The 24,697-nt window shown below is 32.4% G+C and overlaps 1 protein-coding gene across 3 annotated transcripts in view; it reads left to right on the forward strand.

The window, feature by feature from the left end:
• Nucleotides 1–1,882: 1,882 nt before the first annotated feature.
• Teh1 (tipE homolog 1 phospholipid transfer protein) overlaps nt 1,883–24,697 on the forward strand; it is a 117,787-nt gene continuing 94,972 nt past the window's right edge. For 2 of the 3 annotated variants that reach the window (XM_089227425.1, XM_089227426.1), the window contains exon 1: nt 1,883–3,091. In XM_089227425.1, the coding sequence (XP_089083551.1) occupies nt 2,295–3,091 (797 nt within the window). In that variant the 5' untranslated portion in view covers nt 1,883–2,294. The remainder of the gene's footprint in view (nt 3,092–24,697) is intronic. The other variant, XM_015519131.2, reaches the window with a different exon arrangement.

Consider the following 24,697-nt stretch of genomic DNA (forward strand, 5'->3'; position numbering starts at 1 on the left):
GTGTGGTATACATACATATAGATAATTCTAAAGAACTTAATAATAAATAGTATAATTATAGTTTATAACAAAATTATAAAATATACTGTACAGAGATTTACGACCATTCATGCCAGGCTATGCATTGAAAAGTAAATACGATACGGCTTCTAATCTACGAGGACAGAAATAAAAATACCCAAAGTGTTAAGTAACTGTTCACTATCTTTTTTTAACACGCTCGTTCGATTTTACTTGGCATTATTTGGCATTATCCATATCGTTCACGTTATTATATGGTTCAGGCGTGGCCAACTTGAATAGACTTGTAATCGACCTCTGAGTTTTTTATAAGTTGTCACGATCGACAAAAAAAAAAAAGCTTGCCAATAAACAAAAAATATATTATACGTGCATGCGTGGTTCACTACTTTTATTACTTTTTATTTATGATATTAATAAGTATTATTAACGTTTAATTTCATAGTTTCACACAACATGTATTTTAATATTATTTGATTAAAAATTATCACTTTTAAATTATTACTACTATAACTATCGTTCTATCAATTTTATTATTATGTCTATTCAATAATTCAATGAAACAGAAAAAAAAATTAAGAAATTCAAGGAATATGAGAGAAGGTGTCGCGATCGACTTGAATTCATCTCAGAATCGACCTGTTGGCCATCCCTGATATAGTAATGGTTTTTCTCTGTATTTGTGCATCGAAACGACCTTGAGGTCTTTGTCAATGCGTATCACAAGTGGATGGTAGGGAGATCATGTGATCTATTCATCTATGTATATATCACTATATACGTGATACTACCTCTCTTCTCCGAGAGGATCATGTGAGGTCTTCACTCCCGGTGGAGTGGGACGTAGTTGGAAACCGGATGACGCGATCGGACGACCGCACGAGAAATTGGTGATCGCGTTCAAATCACGCGATTTTTTTCTGTTGCACTTCGCTATGAATCGAACCGATTACTGTGTGAGTCGCAATCAAATGCGTGAACACTGCGCCACTCCAGGCCTATATCGTAATGTATAATAACCAGAGTCGGTCTTAGGGAACTATGCGACCGTGGCAAAGAAAATTTATGCACCCTCTAGTTCAGGTTAAGTATTTCTTTAATCAGAAGTTTCAACTCTGGAGGCAGCGCCCGTGATATATCGGGGCCCAGGGTGGTCACCCACCAGCTCACCCACCTCCAAGACCTAACCAACAATATACTGTAATTGTTGGTCAGTTATCGGTTATGCGTTATTTTCCTGCAACGTATAGTGTATACCCAGGCACCGTTTATGTATTGTGCGTTTCTAAGTGTGATGGTAGTTGGTTTTCGTATAATCATTATTATTTAGCTCAGTCAAAATAAATACGCGATGAAAACGTCAAAAATTAAACCGCCGCTGTTCAGTGTCGATTGAGCGGTCGCGTTATAACAATAAATGTTGGTGTTTTTTTTTTTTTTAAATTTATCCCGTTGAATTTTCGGTGGTATTTTCGATCAGTTTTGGATATAGTTTTTAGGGTGTTTGAATCCGGGCCCTTGTCTAATAAAATGTGACATTCAAAGGGTTACAAGGGTGGTGGGAGTGGGGGGGGGGGTAAATAATACGATTTAATAATAATAATAATAATAGTATAAAGTTCGCGGTGTATGGGGTATACACGTTTCTTGGTCACGCACGTGCGTCCGCCGCTATTGTGTTCGGAATTCGTGAGACGTGCTAGCGGGTGGGTCGACGGTGCTTTGTGGAGGTGCTAGTGGAGGTGTGATTGGCGGGTGTTCGGTCGGTCGGTCGGTCGGTCGGTCGGAGCGGCTCGTCGACGGGGCGTGCGTGTTGCGAACGCCCCGGCGAGCAGCAGACGTAGCGCTTTATTCCGGGCGACGCGCGGCGCGCCGTCAAAAGTACGTAACACGCCGCGCGCGACTCATCAGTCAGTGTGTCGGCTGACGGCGGTACGGGTACACACCACGGTCCACGCCGACGCTGAAGTGGGAAAATCGTGTTCGTCCATCCATCGCCGGTCTGCCCGTCCGTCCACACGGCCAGCCCGCTCGCACGGCCGTCCGTCTGCCCACCCGTCCACCGCGCAAACACCCCGAACGGGCGACCCGCGTTCCAGCCGCACCGAGTACCGGCCACCGGCGGCCACGACGGCGGCTGGTGTCGACGGCCGCCGGGCCGGTCGTCGTCGTAAAAGTGGAGGCGGTGGTGCCGGTGCCGGTGTTGAGGCGGGCGAATCGCGCGTGACGCGGCGTCCACCGGCCGGCTGCAGGGCGGCGCACCATGCGACGCGATGCGGTCCGCCAGCTCCGAACTGTTGCTGGACACCAAGCAGCAGCAGCTCCGCAAGAAGAAGCTGCTGGAATTAGCGGCGGCCAAGAAGCAAAGTCGCGGCGCGCCCCGGACCCTCCGCGAGAAGGTGTGGTTCTACTCGACGCTGTCGTTCGCCATGATCGCCGTCGGATCAGGCTCGGCACTGCTGTTCCTGGTGCCGCTGTACGTGGACCCGGCCGTGTCAACGCTGCTGGCCGACTTCGTGCCGGAACCGGTGCAGTGCACCACGGTGCGCCGCGAACAGCTGGCCGGCCTGTACAACTGCACGTGGAGCTCGTGCCGGGAGGGTTGCACCAGCGACGTGTACAACTGCAGTCACATTTACGTGGCGTACAGGACGTCCGCCGGTGGAGTCAGTGGCGTCGGTGGCGGTGGCAGCGGCGGCGTACAAGTGGCGTCCGGTCGCGGCGGCGACGTGATCGTTACCGAGGCCGTGCTGCTGGTCAACATCAAGGGCTGCGGTTACCCGCCGGCCGTGGCCTGTTCCAATTTCACAAAGGCCTACGGCGTGCCGGGCGCCACATTCCCGTGCCACTATTCCCGGCAGAACTACACGCTGGCCGTGGTCGGCTACGACAAGCGGCAGCAGTACGCCGACATCGTCCACTACTTTGCCGTCCCGTTCGCCGTGTGCGTGGTCACGTCCATCGTGCTGTGCGTCATGCACTGCGACTGTCAGCAGTCAGCGGCCGGACAGCAAGCACTTCCGGAACCGTACAGGAGTTCCGCCGGACACTCGCACACAGAGGGCTACAGGTATTATTCTATATTATTCTCGCTTATAAAATTATCTCTACAATCATTTGAAAAGTCTCCCTCGACATAGCCATGTGTTCCTCGCACCTATACCCTCTAATATTATTATATTATGAAGTGACGATTTACCGCTGTTGATGATCGCCGATGTATTTAGAGTTGGGAATTAAGTTGTAAGTGTACAAGTCAGTGTAACGAAATTAATTTTTTAAGTTATACGACAGTAATTATTATTCGTTGCATTTTATAGTAAGTAATTTAAGTTAAATGTTCGCAGTAGGATTACTGAATTACTCGTTTATTTTTCAAATATATTTTAAAATCCAACTATTCTAATAATACTCGTATATGTGAATATTTTATCGGACACGATTTTCTGACAGTGTATACATTTTCGTAATATTAATTTGACAAAAAAAGTATTATTTTTGGGATGGAACATCCCATAAACGATTTTTTTTTATTGCGAAGTAATAATATTATTAATGTATGTTAATATTGATTGATTTTGTCATTAAATGATTAATAATGTATCAACATTATAATTATTATAAGCGCCAGTAAAAGTTTTGAACATGAATATTTAAAATAACCTTAATTATTATGAAGTTACTTTTATAACTAAAAAGTAACGTGACAGTGCCAAATAAAATAAAATTATTGCTTAAAAATAATTTAATATCAATTTTAAAGGTATTTGATCCATACGAATATCAAAAACGTACTTCCATAACACTGGCGATAATACGCTATATATAAATATGGATTTAAATTTGAAATCGATATATAATTTTTATTACATAATATACCTAATATTTATGTTGTTGTAGGCAAATTGTTTTAGACAATCGAAGGGATCTGCACAAAAACGTTACAACTTGTCGAAAATGGGTTTTTGGCCGTTTTCAATCAAAACGTATTTTATGAGTATATATGTGCAAGATCCAATATAGTAAACATAATTTAACTGGAAGCTCTCTGGTTTTTTCTTCGTTGAAAAATAGGATTGCTTCTGGGATATTTTTGTTTCTCAAAAAGTGTTGAAAAATAGGGTTGTCTCGTTTTTGCACGGACCCCTTGAATTTCGATGACCTATTATTGGCCAGTAATTCGTTTTAGCCCAACCATTCGAACAGTCGAGGTCTGACGAAATATTCTCGGCATATTAAAACCTATTTTGATATTCTTAATCGTATCGATTTCGGTTTATCGAATTGACGAACCGTGAAATATTCGAATTAGTCAAAACTAAAAATATTTAAATACTTCAATAATAATAATAGTAATGGTAATTGACGGCAGATACGCAAAACGCTACACCAAAACTAAAACATTCCATTCCGCAAACGTATAGGTACCTATTATATTATATACAGGGCACTCTATTCGAGATTCGAGATTAGTGTGTGACATGCCAACTCCAAAAAGTTGAACATCCGTTGGCGGTGCGGACAAAAGCGAGTTTAATAAACTCAAATGTAGTTTTGAGTTTGACGAGGACGTTGAAGAGACTGCATCAGTAGACCGTGAATAGAGATAGAGATAGTGTCTAGTCCATAGAGAAAGGACCCTAAAATTAACGATCTGTGACGGTACCTCGGTAAAATGCGAGTCAGTGGGTTCGCCTCACAGGACGATCGAGTCTTTAAGACGGTAACCTAGAAAACCTCAGTCCGACAGTCGAGATTTATAGGCTGGGAGTATTATTATGGCACTAGAAAAAACAGTAAAATTATAAGCGGTAATAACAATATATTATTATGCTCCAAAAATGTAATCATAATTCATATTTTGCGCTAAAAAAGTAAAATCGTAGAAATAACTGATATGAAAACTATAATTTTTCAAAAAGAAATGTGCATTTTTTTTTTTGTATTAGTATTTTCTGTTATTTTCTAAACATTTCATAATGATAAATAATAAACATCAGTATTTACCATGCGTCTTATACCTACATAATATTGCATATTATAGTCTATTATGAAAAAAAAATTCTGTCTGATGGATATTAATTAATCAATAGAATAAATAATAAATGTGTACAAATAACTTTTGATATCTACTGTCAAACTTTTAGAATTTTTATCTAATTTAATTCCTGATAAAAATATCATCACAATTTTGATTAGGTATAAGATTAACATGAAAATCGCTTAATTTTTTAAAATGTATGTACACATAGTACGAGTAAACGTAAAAATTAATAATTATTGTTAATGCTATATTATGTTACACGGAAGTGAACTATAATGTATAAATGGAATAGTTTCGAATCTAAAACGTATTCGTATATTATAGTACTAGGCAGCTATTATTATACCCGTCTACGTGGTTTTTTACAACATCCAACAAGGATTTGAAAAGTCCTGATCCTGAATCCAGCAGCGAGACCGCTGTATGTGATACTTGTGATCACTGCAGTTTTTGAAATGTTTATTTTTAATTTATATTTCAGTGTAAACTCACAAAAATTTAAAATATCAGAATTTGAATAAAATAGAATTCTTTAAAAATACAAACAAAATAATTGCATCAATCTTAGGACTCGCATGGTGAATCGTATATTGTATACCACGAAAACAAACATGCGCATTAATTGAAATGAAAAAAATCGTAAGTTTATTTACGACGATTGCGCATTGATGAAAAAAGTCTTTTGAAAATAATTCGTTGAATTTTTGACAAAAAAGGTTAGGACATATAGGTAACCACTCATGGTTATGCAAACACCGTATATTAATAAACGACTGAGGTGCCTATATAGTTTTGACGGTAAAAGTCATAAATTTACATAGGGAAATGTTGACGATCGTGTGCGATTTATCGTGTCTAACGTGAAAAGAATACGCAGTCGTCGTAAGATTTTTGGCTCTTTGCATAATATACTCGCGCTTAGTTACACCTAATTTTATCGACGATACACTCCGACTCTCGAGGTCCTTATCATTTGTCGGACATCTCTTCTTGTAATTTATAAACGTTTAGTATATTGTCTACAAAAAATATATATTCAAACACGCCAATATCGTTTGATATGTTCAAGTGTGATATGCGCATTTCGTTCATACCTACTGAAAAATGAAACTACGAAACGAAACAAACGATTTTTGTTGGTAAAATTAACCAGCTTTTGGCATTATTGATATTATTTTGAAAACGGTCATGATATAATATACGTGTTTTACATAATTTCCATAAAAAAACAACACTCATGTTATCATAACAGCTAGCAGGCTTTGTTATCTTGCTTGAATAATAATAACGATGGTATAAAAGAAGACGTCGCATATTTCTGGGTTTTAATTGGGACATTGTTTAAGAATTTTTAAGTAAGATGAGAAATGAAACCTGTTAATATAATGTTATACGTTAAAAAATAATAGTTTGAAAATTTCCTCGTGAAAATACCGAACTCTAATTGGTTTGTCGTGTATAATGGTTACGAATTTATAAATTAAAAAAGTTTTGCGGGAGCTTCGAACAACGCTATATCAAGGCACATACCTACTCATAATAATAATATTAATATAATGAACGAAATTATTTCATAAATAAACCTTCTCTTGTGCCGATGATGGTGAAGAGTTTTAATTTTTTTTTTTTAAATTCGAATCACAATAATTATATTCAAAAAACTTGAAAACAGACAAATTTATCATTATTGTGCTAACGAACAAAAACCTTATGCATAATACATGGACATTTAAACCCTCTTATAATTATGATGCAAATGTGCACTACCGACCAGTAAATTCATCCGAATAAAAAAGCTAAATATTCCACATATATGCATTTAAAGAGTAACTTACAATTATATAGGTATATATAAATCCCACACATGATATATTTTATTATTATTAGACATTATTCACACATTTTATTTCGAAAAATGCTCTTCAAAATGTTTTTCTGTGAAAATATTCAAAATCCGTAAAATTTATCTATTTTTTCTAAATTAATATTTCATTACAACGTCAAACGTGTACAAGTACTATAATATATATCATATCTGTTTTTTTTGGGTAGTAGAAATATATTGCTGTGTACACACAGAATTCTTCTATTTTCCCCCGATTTTGGTAAATGTACTTGTTATTAAATCGTGTAATCGTAACTTTTGACAGCTTACACCCCTAGAATTTTAGTATCGTCGTAAACAAACAAATATAAAAGTGGTAAACTCTGAATTAATATAAACTAGGTAAGTCACAACCCACTATTATTATTTTCGTTTTTCAAATCTTCCGGACAGTGAACAGAACATAATTATTTTACTCACTATCTCTTTCAGATTGTTTGACTGCAATTCGACGACTAAAACATTGTAACAATATTTGAAATCTGATTTACTACATATTTTATATATAATATGATATAATTTTGTAATCACTAAAATGGTTTTACGTTTCTGATTAATAATAATCGACAAATCATATTAATACGTAATGAACTATTCGTGAACAAAATAATTTGATCGAAATCTACATAAATAATCAGTGTAATCAATTTGTTAAAGTACAGAAAAGTGTAGGTACACATACAATATATAAATTGACTGCCTTTAAAATGTCGCATATAATTTTATTGACCTATATTTATTGTATTATTATTTATTGTAAGGTTTTCATAGGATAATATTGATGTATTTCGGATGTTTAAATTCATAAACATTTTTTTTTTACACTGTTAATACGTATTATATATTACAATAAATAATAATAATTGCACGTACTTTTCACCATTTACGAATCGACCGACCGTTTGAATTCGATTTGATCCGACCAAACTGAGAGACTATTTTTTTGTCTGCACCTTCAATACTAGTGCAAGATGAGTGGATGGAATCAGGAATTAGGAAAATGTTTTTGGATGTTGAATCACCTCCTTTTGACTGTATTTATGTAAATCATAATATACTTTACTTTATTATTCGTATGCTTCAGAACTCAAAAGTCTATAAAATATGTTGTCATATAGAGATCCATCAGATGATTCGTTTTATTCCTTGTTCGATGTTATTGATATTACGAAGATCAATTAATATGAATTATGTAGAGTGGTTAAATCTAAATTGGTGGTATTTTTAATGTTTATACAAATATAAATTGTGGTAGATTAAATATTTATATCTCTCTCCATTATTCACAGTCATCGATTTTCATAATATATTATTAATAAAACGAACCAGTTGACGGACCCCTGAAAAATTCAGGCTGTAGATCTGGACGCAAATAATATTGTCGGGTCTAACAATATGAACAATATTGATGCTCGCACACTCAAAGTATTCTTATATTTCAAGTTGATTTTTGTCCAGGTCAAAATCTCAAAGTTTTTTTCACAGGAAAAAGTTTTTAAATCATTGCAACTGACACATTTCCATAGTCTACATATATGGCGTAGTTTGTCGTTTTACTATTTGCTCTCACACGCCAAATATGATGAAAAAATGAGATGGATATGAGGTTCGACTATCGTTGAATTTTCCACCCGTAAAACAATAAAACACGTGATATAATAAATAGGTGACACATACTTAAGATAGGTGGTATCTTCAGAATCATACGACATTATCGTATTATAGTTTTAAATATAGAACTTAAGTATTTTCGAAAAATGGTTTGATGCTAAATAGAAATGAGAATAATATGAATTTAGAGAATAATAATAATAGCTTATTTCAACAAAAACAATTGTAACACGATTTATACATTTATAAAATTACAAGATTTGCAACTCTTCCTATAAGCGAAAGCTTGAATGCGGATGAGTTGAGATCGATTTAAATTATAACAAAAAATACAGCTAAAACTGTATACAATCATATAGTTATAAATAAAAATAATATTAAAATTAAAATAAATATGGAAAATATATAAAAACAAAAAAATCGAAAAACGGAAAAATTAAAAAACAAATACATTTTATTTTATATTATCATGATGTTATTATACGTTATACGTAGCCCCATATTTCATCAACATTTTAAATAATATTTTAATATATAATTTGGAGTTGATTGAAATAGTTAAACATGTGTATAATAATATCAACGCGATGTATGAGTTTTCTGCATCTGAAAACTGGGTTTTCAAAAATATGAGTTGTCCTTTTTCATGTGCATTATAGCAGCTATCACAGATGAACTTCGTATACCTATGCAGCATTATAAAATATAATATTAATAAAAATAATAATACCTACATATATACATATATGAATAATCGTTCAATTATTTCCAAAACAACGTGCCATTAGAATTCTAACGTTTGTTGAAGTATAAACTCGAAATAAGTTTTGTTATTAAAAGATAAAAACCACCCCACTAGGGTTATGGTAAGGATTTAGACGTATATGTCTGATTATCTAACAATTAAAGTGATGAACGTGCTCCAACTTAATTCCAACTTAGTGCAGTAATTATTTTTCCCAGGCTATTACCTCCGGGGGTGACGTGTTTTATTAATGAATTTCAAAACAAACACAAAAATGCCATATCCATTCATTCTGAGAAAACATGGTTTCTAGTGCGCGTTCACGAAAAACCGAACGGCAAACTTGAACTTGGTCTAAAAATTAATTACATTCTGTTGTTTTGAACTTAAATTTTAAAATCCCGTACACTTAACTACACGAAATTAATCATCTACATAACATATACATATTATAGTTAGAAGTTATATAGGTTTTCATTAAATAAAATGATGTATAGGTAGTGTTTAGTTAACACAAATTTTTAGGTGAAATATATTTTATGCTTAGAGTAGTGGTACTCAAACTGTGGTCCACGAAAGACTACATTGTGGTACGGGGAAGCCCTCATGGTGGTAAAATGAAAAATGAAAAATAAATATTAAATTCTGATCGTAGCGATCTCATTGAAAATGTGTTATTCAGTTCATTTATTAATTTTAGAACACTTTTACTAGAGTATAGTTAAACGTATAGTTACTATAAATATGTATCCATCACACGTCTATAATTTTGCATAATGCAGGTTTATAAAATTGTTTTCCATAAACTATAATATAATATAATATATAACACAAAAAAAGAGGTAACACTATTTATAACCTGCCACAACGTGACAGGGTTAAACGTGAAATTACGTGTTTACGTATTTTTTTTTTCCATTAAACTGTTAACATGGCGATTATTATTATATCATATACCTAAAATAATTTTCTTTTGCACCGACTATAATGTGATAAAATATGTAAAAAGTATGTTTATACGGAGTGAATAAGTGTTATGTTTATTCAACGTCAAGTCGGATATGTTATTATACTATTCTGACTTGATGATATACTTAAAACACATTATAATGTTGAAAAAAAAACACTTCCGGTGAACCATCCGCAGTTGAATGCTTGTTAAGAAAAAAAAAAGTTGATGGTCTATAAAATTGTTTGACCATCTCGTACACGTATGCCTTGAATTTTATTACATATAATATGTTAGATGATCATTATAACGGTGGAAGGGGTTTGTTTGGGAGTATAATGGATTGTATAGGAAAAATTATTTATACGTGAAAAAATCGGGTGGTTCCATTTTCCTCCACATTATTTTCGACTGAAGTTTTGTCTATTTTCCTCAAATATTTTTGTTGTAGTATTACGTTCCGTTTTAAAAAGATGGAGTAAAGCTAGGATCACGTTTTGCGCGCTTATTGGTTGATGATTAAATTTTGGTATCGGCCATCTATATCAGCTATCGATTAAGCCTAATAAAGATACTTACATTATAACGTACAGGCATACACGCATATTATACTTATATAGTATCTTAAATTGTGTATCAATTGTTAACGATTATTATGATTTGATCATTGAATGATACAGACACACGAATGCATAAGATATACTCGTATCAATAAGACTATACACATAAAAATAATGTAGGTGATTTAACTTCAAACTACAATGTTCAACACCCATTGTAGGCGAATCAACTGCATAGTCATTTATATTAACCACAATAATATGTTGGCTCGACGCATATTATAAGAAATTATAATAAGTCATAATAACACCCACAATTAGTTGAATTTAGGAAGTTGTAGGTATTCAATATAATCTAATACCGGTAGTTAAATTGACAAAATAGAGAATGTTGTTTTAAAACATGAGCTCGATTCATTACGAACTAATTTTGATGTTGTTTCTACTCCAAAATAGTGTTAAAATTAACCATTCAGTATGCTATTTTTACAACGCCGAAAAAACCCCAAAATACAACTAGAGTGTGCAGCTCAAATTGATTCTATTGTTGCTGAACAACACAACCGATTGTACATACAATATTCAGAAACTCCATTGAAACCAAAAATTTATATTTTTATTTTAACTCATTATGGTAGATTATTGTTGAAAAATTGACCGATAATTTTAACATCAGTAATTCGATTTGAAGCTAAACACGAAATTCTTAAATCTATTGCTAATTCAATACCATGTCAAATTAACCTTGGGTATACTTTATAGCATTTAAATTACAATTACAAACTATATGAATCGCTTGTTAACACTTTCAGGTTTACAGCTTGACTTAAAAGTTGGTCCAGGTAAAAGTGTAATTTCCAAAATAGAGTTAACTTATAATGTTTACAAAACTATACTTTCAGAGTTGGTTAATGAATCAAAGGTATCATGCTCTATAAAAGTATATAATATTATAATATTGGATTAATTTTGGTAATACAAACAAATCTTGACGGTCGCTTATTTGGAGAAATAGATAAAATACTTGTTGACAAGTCTAGAGTACCATATTTTATAATCAAACCATTAATATCAATAGGGTTTGACAGCCATTTTCATGCACACGAAGTAAATTTTGACCATTCAAATATTGATAAAATAGGGCAATATATCAATAAACTTGACTATCCATATCCTACTGCTGCTAAAACAATAGGTAATAATAAAACATATGTTTTATTAAGATAAATAGGTATATTATGTAGTTCAATACTGTAAGTAAATAAAATGTAAATAATACCTACCTATGTAAAACATTATAATGTGAACATATTGTGATGTTCTATAAATTGTATGTGTATTATTATATACCTAGAGTTCATTATAATTATTATTTTATTTACATCTAATATATGTTTTGATGTTTATAAAAATAAAAATAATTATTTATTAATACAATTGATTTTTCATTTATATAATGTATTATATTATATAATATATAGGTATGGGTATACCTAATAATCAATATAAATAATAATTATTATGTTGCATGCATAGGTACCTACCTACAATAGTGTGAAGTATACTGATTAATCTAGTTAAATAAAACTATACTCCAATTTTTATCCATATTTATTTTCTCCTAAAACAAGTATTCACAAGTATACAAAGAATGATAATTGTGAGCCTGCTTATGATGTGATGTTCTAAACTTATTAGTTTTAGTTTTAAATAGGTAAGAAAAAAAACCCCTCTCCCCAAAGAAAAAAATATTAATAATAAGTATTCCCCTGATCCCTAGCCGTATGCTTATAGTTCTTAAAAATTTTAATTCAAGATGGTTTTACTTTTCTCCACAAACAGTGGGTTAACTACTAAAGGCCTACATTAGCTTTCAACATTTCTTTGCCTAAATGGTATATTTTATCACTATTTGTACATAGTCTCGTTAGGTAGGTAGGTTTAGACGTCAGGTTAGAAAGTTGTATGAATCTAAGGGTGTCGGGTTTGAATCCTTCATGAGAGCCATTTATTTTTGTTTTTATAATTATTTCTAACACCATTTTTCCGTATCGTAGAGTTATTTTAACTACTGCAAAATCTAAGTATAAAACCATTTTAAAATCTTAATTTTTACCATTTCTCGGGGTAATTTCAAGTACAACGTTTTTTCAATTTGAAACGAATTTAAAAACTCAATTCACAACATCACGAAAGTTAATCTCACTACGTTATGATATTATTATAGCATAATAATGTAATTATCCTAACAATATAATATTTTTAGTCATTTTAATTATGTGGAATAGTAGTTAAATCAACACTTATCGAGTCCTAAGTCAAAATCGACGCTCAAATGTATTGGAAATTAACTATACATTTGGAGTTAAAACTACTAACGATTTTTATGTGTGATATATTTTTAGTAGCGAACTATACGTCGACTAGTGTCTATAGTGTTGGATGTGTTTATAGTTCTTATGTTTCTATCAAATTTTAATTTAAACATGTCTGAAAAAACGACATTTATTGATTTATTTGCATTAAACATAATACCTGACAAATACATTTTTTTTTGGCTATGAATAAATTATTTGTATTAACTATTTTGTTATTTTCTTTATTGGAGGAAAATGGTCAAGAATTATTATTTAATTTTTGGGAAGAAAATGGACAGTGGAGAAAAACGGTATCTCGTTTTTGGAGAAAAATGGCTACGGCCAAAAAATTAATGAACAACGTCTTTGGTATATTAACTGCCGGATTGACGGACTACTATTAATAACAAAAGAGAAAAATATCTCTAACGGACACACAATAGAGTGCTGGCCAACTAATGGGTATAATTAAGAATTTATAAAACAATATATGATGTATATGAATAATAGCAATGACAAATAATTTTATAATAACCGCGGTGCGGACGGCTTGTAGTCTTCACGATTAGGTAGACGGTAGATGTTGGTAGTAGACGGTAGGTGTTGACGTTAGATTCTGGTAATAGTTGGTGGGCGACACCAAACAAAATAAGAGACAACACGACAATACGACACCACAGGTTCGTCTTGTGACGCGACGCGAGAAGTACAGCGACGTAAAACGCGCCCAACACATCTGTACACGCAATCACAACAATTATTATTATACGTCATGACGGGAAACCGCGATTTACCGGATACAGGATCAATGGACGGGTTTTGAACGTTTGTTGTTGAAATTCGTTAAATTCGTTAGGTATAGTATGATTGGTATATACGACCTAGATCGCTAGTTTATGAATAATAAATTATGTTTTCGTCGTGGGTTTATCGATCTTTGGGGTGATTTCGTCGACGAAATAATAATGCGACCTAACGATTTCGTATATTAACGTTACCTACATTTTATTATTTAAAATAATTTATAATTTATTTATATACCTATATATAATCTAATATTCTCGCTATGTGTGCTGCAATGTCTGCAGAAGAGGAAAATATATGAAACGTATTGTACGTGCGCGCGTTTATCACAAGGTTGGTGTATATTATATACTATTACTATATGTAATATTATTGGCCCGGTAAACTGTTTAACCGAATCGATATCAATATGTATTATACGCGGAGTTGAAACTTTTTTACGCCCGTAAAAAAGTTATTCCGAACAATGGTTAATTTAATGGAAACCACATTTCACGTTACACTGCAAAACTAGTGTCGAAGTTTGCGCGATATGTACGTACGCATATACGTACCATTTTAAATTGCGTATTTTTGATTACAGTTTTTACCTTTGCTGCAATAATTACATTATTACAATATAATATATGTACACGTTCCACCCACCCACACGCACGCACACGCATATGATCTATATATTATACCCTGCGAGCATTGACGACATTTCATTTTCCTGTTTAAAAAATATAGAGTTAGGCAACGTTTCGTGCAACACATCACGACTGGTTGCTATTTTTATAACGTTTATTCATAATGAATTCGGAGAAACTATAATATAATATGACCATCCCGACCGTAATATAATATATACATCAAAATATAATATCGTGTCAAGTGCTCGAATATATTATGTTATTTGTAAGTACTAATTCTGAATTTTTTTTTTTTTTTTTTTTATCCCTATTACGTTAATTGGGTGAAATAATAATAACAATAATGGTAATGGTTGAGCAATCGATGTTCATATTACGTAAAATATCGGCCGAATACTGCAGAGTGATGTGTCTGCTCAGCTCGTATATGACATTGTTTCCCAATAAAGCAGCCAGCAAGTTATAGGTTTGATTGGCTAAACAATTTTCATTCGAAATAATGTATTAACTATGCAATTTTTTATAATTAATTATGTAAGAATTATTCAATAGTAGTGTAATATTATATTATGCATTTTATCAAATATAATGTATTTAAATTCGAGAAATCTTGTAAATTCTGTGTCAAAAATAATATGTTTATTTTTCATTTTTAAATCATTGGATTTCAGAAATACCAGATATTGTACCTTGGAATATTATCAAAAATTATTTTCTGAAATTTAATAAACGCACTAGAATGACTTTGACTTGGAACAACTACCTCACTTTTACATTTTTTTAAGACCTTAAACAATAATGGTCATATTATTTACTATTATATTACAACATTTGAGTGGTTTGAATAATTATTGCTCTTATGTTTCTTTAAATATACTTTAATTTTTGAAATACATACTTTATTATTTTTTGAAATTAGAATTCTGGAGTAATTTGACTTCATTATTATGTTCTTTTATTTACTTTACTAATTATTATTTGACTTTTTAAATATAAATAAACCACTTGGAAGATAGACTAGTATTAGAATAAATACTTTAATAATTATTTATACAGCTATATTAAATTAATAATGAATGTTAATATAGAATATATTATATTCTATAGAATTTGATTGCAATAAGAAAAAAAAATAAAGTTTCGTACTTTCGTTATTTATTTATTTTATTTTTTTTTTTTTTAAGAAAACATTGTATTATATTCTTTGTGGTTTGAAAACATTTTTGAAGTTTTCCCAAGCTATACTAATATACCACTATAATGGGTGTGTTATATTTACTCCGTTTTAAATATATTTACACACAAGAGAATACCACGAACGCTTAACGTTTTCCTGAACAAATAATACAACAATAATACCAGAGTATAATTATAGCAGCATTTAAAACGAACGAATTTCCCATTCATACATGTGTATAATGTACCATATTGATATGGATACAATAATTGAATCGTGGTTATTTTAATTAAAACATTTTGAATAAGGTATAACCACAAACAATTTTAATGAAAGTTTAAATAACTCAGTTTCATTTTTAACTAAAAGGTACTCAAAGATTTTGTTTTTAACTAAGTACGCAAAGTTTAAATGCACAAATTATTTTTTTTTATTTATAAAGGAGATGCCAATTATTTAGGAAATATAATAAATATTTTAGCTCGTATTCTTTAAAATACAAATTAATGTTACCGGTTGGTACTTCCAACTTGAATTGTTTTATGCCATCAAAAACGAGCGTTGTAAAATGTGAAGTACACAATTATATTATTCATCCCTTACTAATAAGGAATAAGTTTACTCATAAAAATAATGTATATTTTATTTAACGAATATCCAATTATTTTGGTCGTAAGAGTGAAATGCGAGTACTATACATCTATAATATGTGTGTATTATACTATTATATAATGTATTTGAAAAAGAAATTGTTTTAGTGACGAGAAAAATGATCGATGAAAATAGGAAAATTAAACGTACTTTCCATCATTGTAAACGACACTAGATAATTAACATAAATATGTCATTTTAAGAAGTTGCAAGAAACTTAAAAAATATATTTTCGTTTAGCACTGTTCAATATTTATGTATCCATTAAATTAGTAGGTACCTAAACACTTACCTAACTCTATAATGAATAATGATGATGTAAACGTCATCTAATGGAAACGTCAAAAATTTAACAGAACTTGGTTACGACTTACAGATAGAGACATACACCCCGTGGTCAAAAGACATGTACGTGTCGTAAACAAAATATGTCGGTGCTTAGCACACCGGATCACAATAATGTTATCGGTTTGGTTCCGGTAACTGTGACCTATGCAGACGACTGCTGCAGCGCTAGTTGACAGAATAATGTACCGGAGATAAAAAATAAAATAAAATAAGGTTCGATCCCGAATGCGTTTCGTCCTCATCGCGAGTCCGTCGGCGTTCCCGGAAAAACAGCGTTTGGCTTTTCATGTGCGATTCGTGAGGATGAAATAAATTGCACATTCAAAACGAAAACCATATTATCTAAAGTGTATCGCGCGTAATGTCGTATATATATATATATATAATATATATATATATATACGAGTAACGCGCCCACCCGCGTAATCGATATAAAGCACCAGCGGCGTGGCGTGCCGTTTTCTGAACACACACAGATCCATGTATATTGAAACATGTGTTTGGGCGGACGTCGTAGGATTTATGAGAAAATCTAGTGCCAAAAAATTAACACCGGGGGAGGGATAAAAATGTATATATGAAAGAAAAAAAAACAAACCGCGAGGAAATTTAAATAACACGAAATCCACAGGTGGAACAATAAGGGAAAGTAGTTTGGTGCGGAAAAAATGTATAACGTTTCGTAGCGGAATACCTCAAATTGCAGTATTTTACATAGCTATAGGTACAGAGTGCAACATAACTGCAGCTGACATCGGTTTCAATCCACTTATTATATATATATATATATATATATAGTTATATGTAATAACTTTTTTCTTGTTTATGTTATTTTTTTGCAAATACATATTATCACGATTAACAATTTAACATCATATTAATTTAATATCAAAGATTTAAAAACATATAAACGATAATAATAAATGTCATTACAAATTATATGTCAGTTCTTATTATAATATACTCATCTGTAGTTATATTATTATATTGAATTTATAATGTACTCTGACAACTGCTACACCAGTGTCGGCTACGCGATCCAAAATTGTTGTTCATTTTCAGTCATGTGAAACACACACACACACACACACGTGAATATATATTATTATTTGTATACATATTTTATTCGGCGTTGGTCCATAAATTTAAATATCGTGCTGTGTATACGTACTAATGTACTATATACATAATATACATATATACGATCACGAATGGCAAATCGCTTACATTTTATTTCGGCAATAATTTACAGACATTTATTATTTCGATATATATATATATATATATATATATATATATATATATACAAGACTTTATAATAAATAACAAAATGAACCTTCGAACGGATGAAGGGGACACGGGGCGGGAGGAGTAGGAGGAGAAGTATATACCGCGGGACATCTGACACTCCCCAATCGATAAAATGGGCTGTGTTGTTTGCATGCGGACATTTGGTTTAATAATATTTATGTTATAATGATTACATTTAATATTGTACTGCAAATAAATGTGTGATGCGTATACACGTCGCGTTATAAAAAATGCATTATAGACGAAAAACTGAATATCTGGAGGAAAAATTATCTCACTTGCGTCACCCCCACCCCGATAGGCGAGCGAACGTTGAATACCGTTTACGTAGCGCTATTTAAACTTGCAAACAATTATATCGATATCGCGTATGATAACAATGTAACATCGGTTAACCATAGACAGTTCGGTGATACGATAAGAATAATTTCTGGCGATTTATAAAAATCACAAAAATCAGATAGCATGAAAAAAATAACGTTATGGTAACTCATGGTAATTATGTTGTTTTTGTGTTTAAACTGAGTCTGAAGACGTTAACTTGAACTATCCGGTACAATCAGGATTGATTCGACAACTTAAAATTCTAACGAGAACAAATGCACACGACATAGCAAAAAAAGTGGGTCACTGTAGTAATGAATGTGGTCAAATTTTAATTCAATAATAGATAAGCATAATATTCATTGTATGCGAAAAACGATTCTGAGCGGAAACGGTCCGACAGTCAGCCGATAGTATGATTATATATTTAAATTATACAACAAGATACTTAAGATCGTAATTCTTCGTTTAAACATCAAATTTCACCCAAATTTAAATGAAAAATAACGAAAAAAAACTATTTTTATATTATAATATATTTTTAGACTTTTTGTCGATACAATGAACTACTCATTTTATATTTTCAATCCTAATAGCTAATGTATACATCGTACATTTTTTCATACAATAAATCTAAGCCATAAATAATATTAATCTTTACAGTGATGTAGGTAATAATATAATAGTAGGTATATGGACATAATGTAAATTGTAAAGGTTTTAATATGTGTTATATTTTATTTATTCGTTATTGTTTTTATATACAGATTATATTAAGCAGTTCACGTACAGCCATCTAGGCTGAAAATCTTTGTGACTGAAACTTTGTTTAACGAATATAAACAATTGAAAATAATAATAAACGTGATATTACTATAATATCAGAATATTGATATGTTTGGTTGCCGCTCCCGACGACATGCCGTTATATTATTATTATACTATCGTTGTTATTACGTTTTCGTGTTGAATAAATTACATTACATTAAAGTTTGGGTCCAACTCCCCTACTATATAATACACGGTTCATACTTTTGGAATATATATAATATATATATATGATATACATTATACACCTATGGTAAATGTGTTATAGTGATAATTACTTACTGTTAAGTGTATATTGATAATGGACTCCAACAGCATCGGTTAGGTTATATAGTGTTAGTGACGGAGGTGGTGCTGGTAGTGGTTGCATGATGGCGAGGTTGGTAAGTGTGGTAACTTGAAACAATAATATATATATATAATATATAATTTTGACCGTCGCGCGATTTATCGTTCCGGATCATTGCTGCAGGAAAACGTTGGTCTGAACGGTCGGTTTCCGGTGGTCGCGTTGTGATATCATCGGTTCTTCCGCGTCGGCCGGAACAACAAAGCAGTTTTAGTGCGCCGAAACATACCGTACTATATATAATATATACATATATATATTATAGTATACTCGTGCGATGTATGTCGTCATTAACGAAACCCCGGTGCGAGCTTTCGACCCTCAGACACGGGGCGTGTATTAAGCGAAAATACTCACACACACACACACACCTCTATCTCTCGACACACACGTATACTTGTTGTGTATAAAGAGCAGAGTTTTCTCCGTTCGCATACACCTCAAACATATTGTTGCCGTCAGCCGATTTACAACAAACTTCCCTAAAACACGAGATTAATAATAACAATTTCCATCGCCGCCACCCCCCTCCCCCCTCACTTTCGCCGTTCTAATCCCGACCGTTTCCCGGGGCAACCTCCGCCGCAGGACTAAAATCCTCCGCCTTGGCATCCCGCGATTTTAATCTTTCCGATTAAATCAGCGGCCACCACAGCATCTCACACACAACAGCACAATATAACGATTGCTGACGACGCGCATATACACATAATATCGCTGCGGGGTTCACCGAACCAGATGCCGACTGTACAGAAAGTAATTTGAGTTCACTCAAAACTAAATTTTTATCTCATTATATAGGTCCATTTTTTCTAAAATGTGTATAACTTTCGATCAGGTTATGTGGGGGAAGAGATAGTGGAGATATTGTGAGTGTGTCAAATATTTTTTTCCACACGCATTAACAATTGTTGACATATTTTCGTGAACTTGACGCGCGTGTTTCAAAACAATGAAAAGTCTAAAAAAAAAACCATGCATACAACAGTTTAAAATTGAGGTAATAGGAATAAGAAGGTATTTTTTTTTGAAACAATAAAAAACCCTTGCAGAGTTTAAGCCTAATTCAAATAATTAATTATAATATTATATTGCAATTAGTTTTAAGCCTCAACATGTACATAGTTAAATATTATATGGATAATAAAAAATATTTTTAATAAAAGCGGATTTAAAATTGAAAACCTGAACGCTTCTACTCAAATAAAAAATACACTTGTGATGCACACGAGATTGCAGGGATTTAAATTTGTCGTGTGCGCCGATGTGATGTGAAAATCACAGAACACGTGGATTTTCAGATTGTTAAAAAAAAACACACGTAATATCCTCAGGGAACAACGAGGATCGAGGCTTTTGATAATCACACACGTAGAAACCGTATTATCGTTTGAATAAGTCGATCGGCATGGTGCCATGCGCGTGATGCGATTGAAGTCAACGTTTTTAACCCTAGCGTGGTGCAGTATATTTTTTTAATGCTGTGTAATTTCTCGTCCGACAAAATTATCGTAAGAGAGCATTTCTGAAAGTGCGATTAGTCGGTACGAGGGTCGTATGCCAACACCATATCGCAGAGTCGATTTCGAAATCGCGTTGAGAGATGTTCGCAAGTTTGCATTAAGGAGAGAGAAAAATTATAAAAAAATACATCACGACACGGCGCTCTCGCTGGTGGTGTCGTCTGACAGTTTATTATCTATACCTACCTACCCATTAAACCACCTGGAAATGTCCGGAAAATTAATTCTATTAACGACATTTTAGATATTATTATTATTATTATTATTATTATAAAATCGTACTTGCTTTTAGTATAATGCCTTGCGCTGTGCATCGCGTGTTGCAGCGAAGGCGTGATCGCCGTACACGGATACATCATCGTATAATATATAATATATATTATTTTGCGTATAATATTATTATGATATGGTACCAATATCCGCCTTGTCGATGTCACGCGTGTTCGGTTTTAGAACTCTGAGTGCTTTTAAACGTGCACAACATAATGTTATATTGTAAACAAACTTTGACGTGGTCGAGTTTAATAATTGCGAAAACGCGATCAGAAAATGTATAGGTACGCGTTTTTTACATTATCGTAATTCATATTATGTACATAGATATATCGCCTTTACCGGTTGTAATAATATCATATCTAATAAACATTGAATGTCTGTGCACAAAGACAATATAATAATAATAATATGTATTATCTTATTATTATGTAAGAGCTGCCACGCCCGTTGACGTGTAAAACGTTTTATTTTTTTCTCCGTTTCGATATTATTTTTTTCTGTTTATTATGAATCCAAGACCCTAATATGTAACATTATAAGCGTATTCAATAAATAATTACACTTTTCGTTTTTCGTATTACATAAAGTACACGAATTATTATTTTATATGTTTAAAAAAAAAAAAAAAAATTATCTTTCAAAATGTAATGACAATAATAGAAGTATTATAATAAACTTATTAAACGTGATAACAATGAGTAATGAGCCTAAGTACGACATTTCCATAAATGTTAATAGATTTTTTTTTTAAATTTAATTTGAATATATTCTATCTGTTTACATAATAAAAACAATGAATAATATGGGTAACATATAATATGCTAATTAAAACAAAAACATAAATCACATTAAGAGGAGACCATTAATAAATTAACAGATTCTCAGAAAACTTTCCATCAATTACACGAATCATTCTTTTATTTTCTCGTGGTATAACCATATTTGTGATAAACCGTTCGCACAATATTTACAACCCCCCCCCCCCCAAAAAAAAAAAAAATAAGCCACGCCAAATTTTAAATAGAAATGATTACAACATATATCTTGGACATTTTTCGTGCGTTGTAAAAGAAAATAAATGAAGTGTTTGCAATTTCACGAGGTAAGAAGATAACATTATTACTGGTTTAGTTTCGCGAATACACGAGTCTTCCACACCATTGTAACGACGACGAGGACAATGAGTTTCGGCGAGGCCAGCACTGTATATAATAATATTATAATAGTAACAAGCGTATGTAATTCCCTATTAAATTATATATCGGACCGCAAGTGATCGCAGCTATATAGAATAACGTATATTAAATATTTAAACGTCCGGTTACGCACTCCGTCCCTGTTCAAATATGCATTTGTATTATATTACACAAGTTGGTTACGCGCGTTAACAATATTCCGTTGCAAAAACATGATGATAATAATAATAATAATAATAATATATTACCTGGTCTAAAACGCGTATATTATCGTATGATAATACCGCGTGTTTTATTATTGTTGGCAATGTAATACTGTAGTCCATCAGTGCGTTCTGCCACAGATTTATAGCAATGTGCGCTCCGTTATTATATATGTCTTATAAGAACATCGCGTTCGTCCTGGAAAATTGTTTAGTACCGTTTTATAATTCACGCGTAATAACTCCAAACGTCAAGTAACGCCGTAACGGCCTGTGATTTGCGTTACCCTAGTTTTTCAACCAAACTCGGAAAAGACGAACGGTTCGTCCAAGTTTAGTTATGAACTTTCTATTTGAATTTCACCGCTTTGAAATTGAAAATTCGTAATTCTTTGAATACTTGATAGGAGTTACTAATATATAACTCTGAAGTTATTTTTGTTTTAGGACTAGGGCTATAAAATAAATGTGGTCTTCAGGTCATTATCAGGTATACTACATTGCTAACAATATCTATTTTCTGAACTCAAGTTTAAAATTGCGTTCAGTTGTAATAAACAATATATAACAAATATAACAATTTATATCAATTGAGAAACCTGAAAAAATGCAGTTATAATAATATTGTTTAATCTATTATTTGAAAATCACATTTAAGAAAAATTATCATACTTCAGACATATCCATGTCACTCTGACAGCAGTGTACCTATTTTGCCTATCCAAGACGCCGTGTTATAATATTTGCAATTAATGCATAAACGATGTTTCTAAATCTTAAAAAAACCACGAGCTTATCAATTTACAGTAAAAAAAATATGATTGTTTCACTACATGGAATTTAAAAAAAAAATTTTAATTAAAGCAAATAATGGTTTTAAAAGTTCTAAATATTAAAATTTGAATAACTTTATACAAATGGGTGAACAATGAGTATGCTTAGTGAATCACAATATTATGTACTGCGCATGATTACAATAACAGCCGTACAGCCGTATTGTATATTTTCAACATCAGCCCTTCCGTCATCCAAACGCATACTCGTTGTAAAATAATTATCAAACCCATTAAAATTCTTTTTTTGTTGTTATTATTTGAATGATTAATCGCTGATAAAATTGATTAATAATTATATGATTATTGTGAAAACGGTTTACATCACATGACCTAAAACTTCAATAAACCGACAGTAAAACGTAATTTATCATTATTAGTACATAGTACATTCAATCAAAATCAGTTATATAATCACTGAAATTGGTGCATTTATAGAGGCTATTTGTCACTCGCTATACTCACAATATAATATCTACTTGTCATCAATTGAATAAACAAATATTAGAGCAGAAAGATATATATCGTTTTGATATCATTTTTACTATATATTCAAAAGTGTATAAAATAATTTAATCACTAATATATTTGGAATTTTTACAATTTCAACAACAAATTCAAATATTTGAAAAAAAAAAACCTTGGTATAGTTTTGGTGAAGGTTGTTATTAGTATTATATTGGCTCATCAGTAAATAATCGGTAAAGGTAATCTTATAAACTATTAAGAACGGTTTATTTTGCCTTTCAATTTATTTGTATTTTAATTTCAACGGCATAAATAAACGATATTTACGGCATTCTAATTTAATGACCATCATCGTTACCTGCTTTTATACTTAATAAATTGATCGTAAATTATAATATGTACCAAAATAACTTCTTTGATTTTTGTTTCATCATACTAATTATTTATCCAGGCACATAAAACAGGGGTAAGTATTGTGTAAGCGTTTCACCCCGTGTGGCGATACCACAAAGAAAAAAACACATAAAGCAATGTTGATAACTATTAATTTAATAACATATTTTCAATGACTACGGAAACAATATAATACAATGTTCTTGTAA

Source organism: Diuraphis noxia, unplaced genomic scaffold (genome assembly GCF_037042655.1).
Source record: "Diuraphis noxia isolate RWA-SAM2 unplaced genomic scaffold, SU_Dnox_SAM2 contig0004, whole genome shotgun sequence".
NCBI classification, from domain to species: Eukaryota; Metazoa; Arthropoda; class Insecta; order Hemiptera; family Aphididae; genus Diuraphis; species Diuraphis noxia.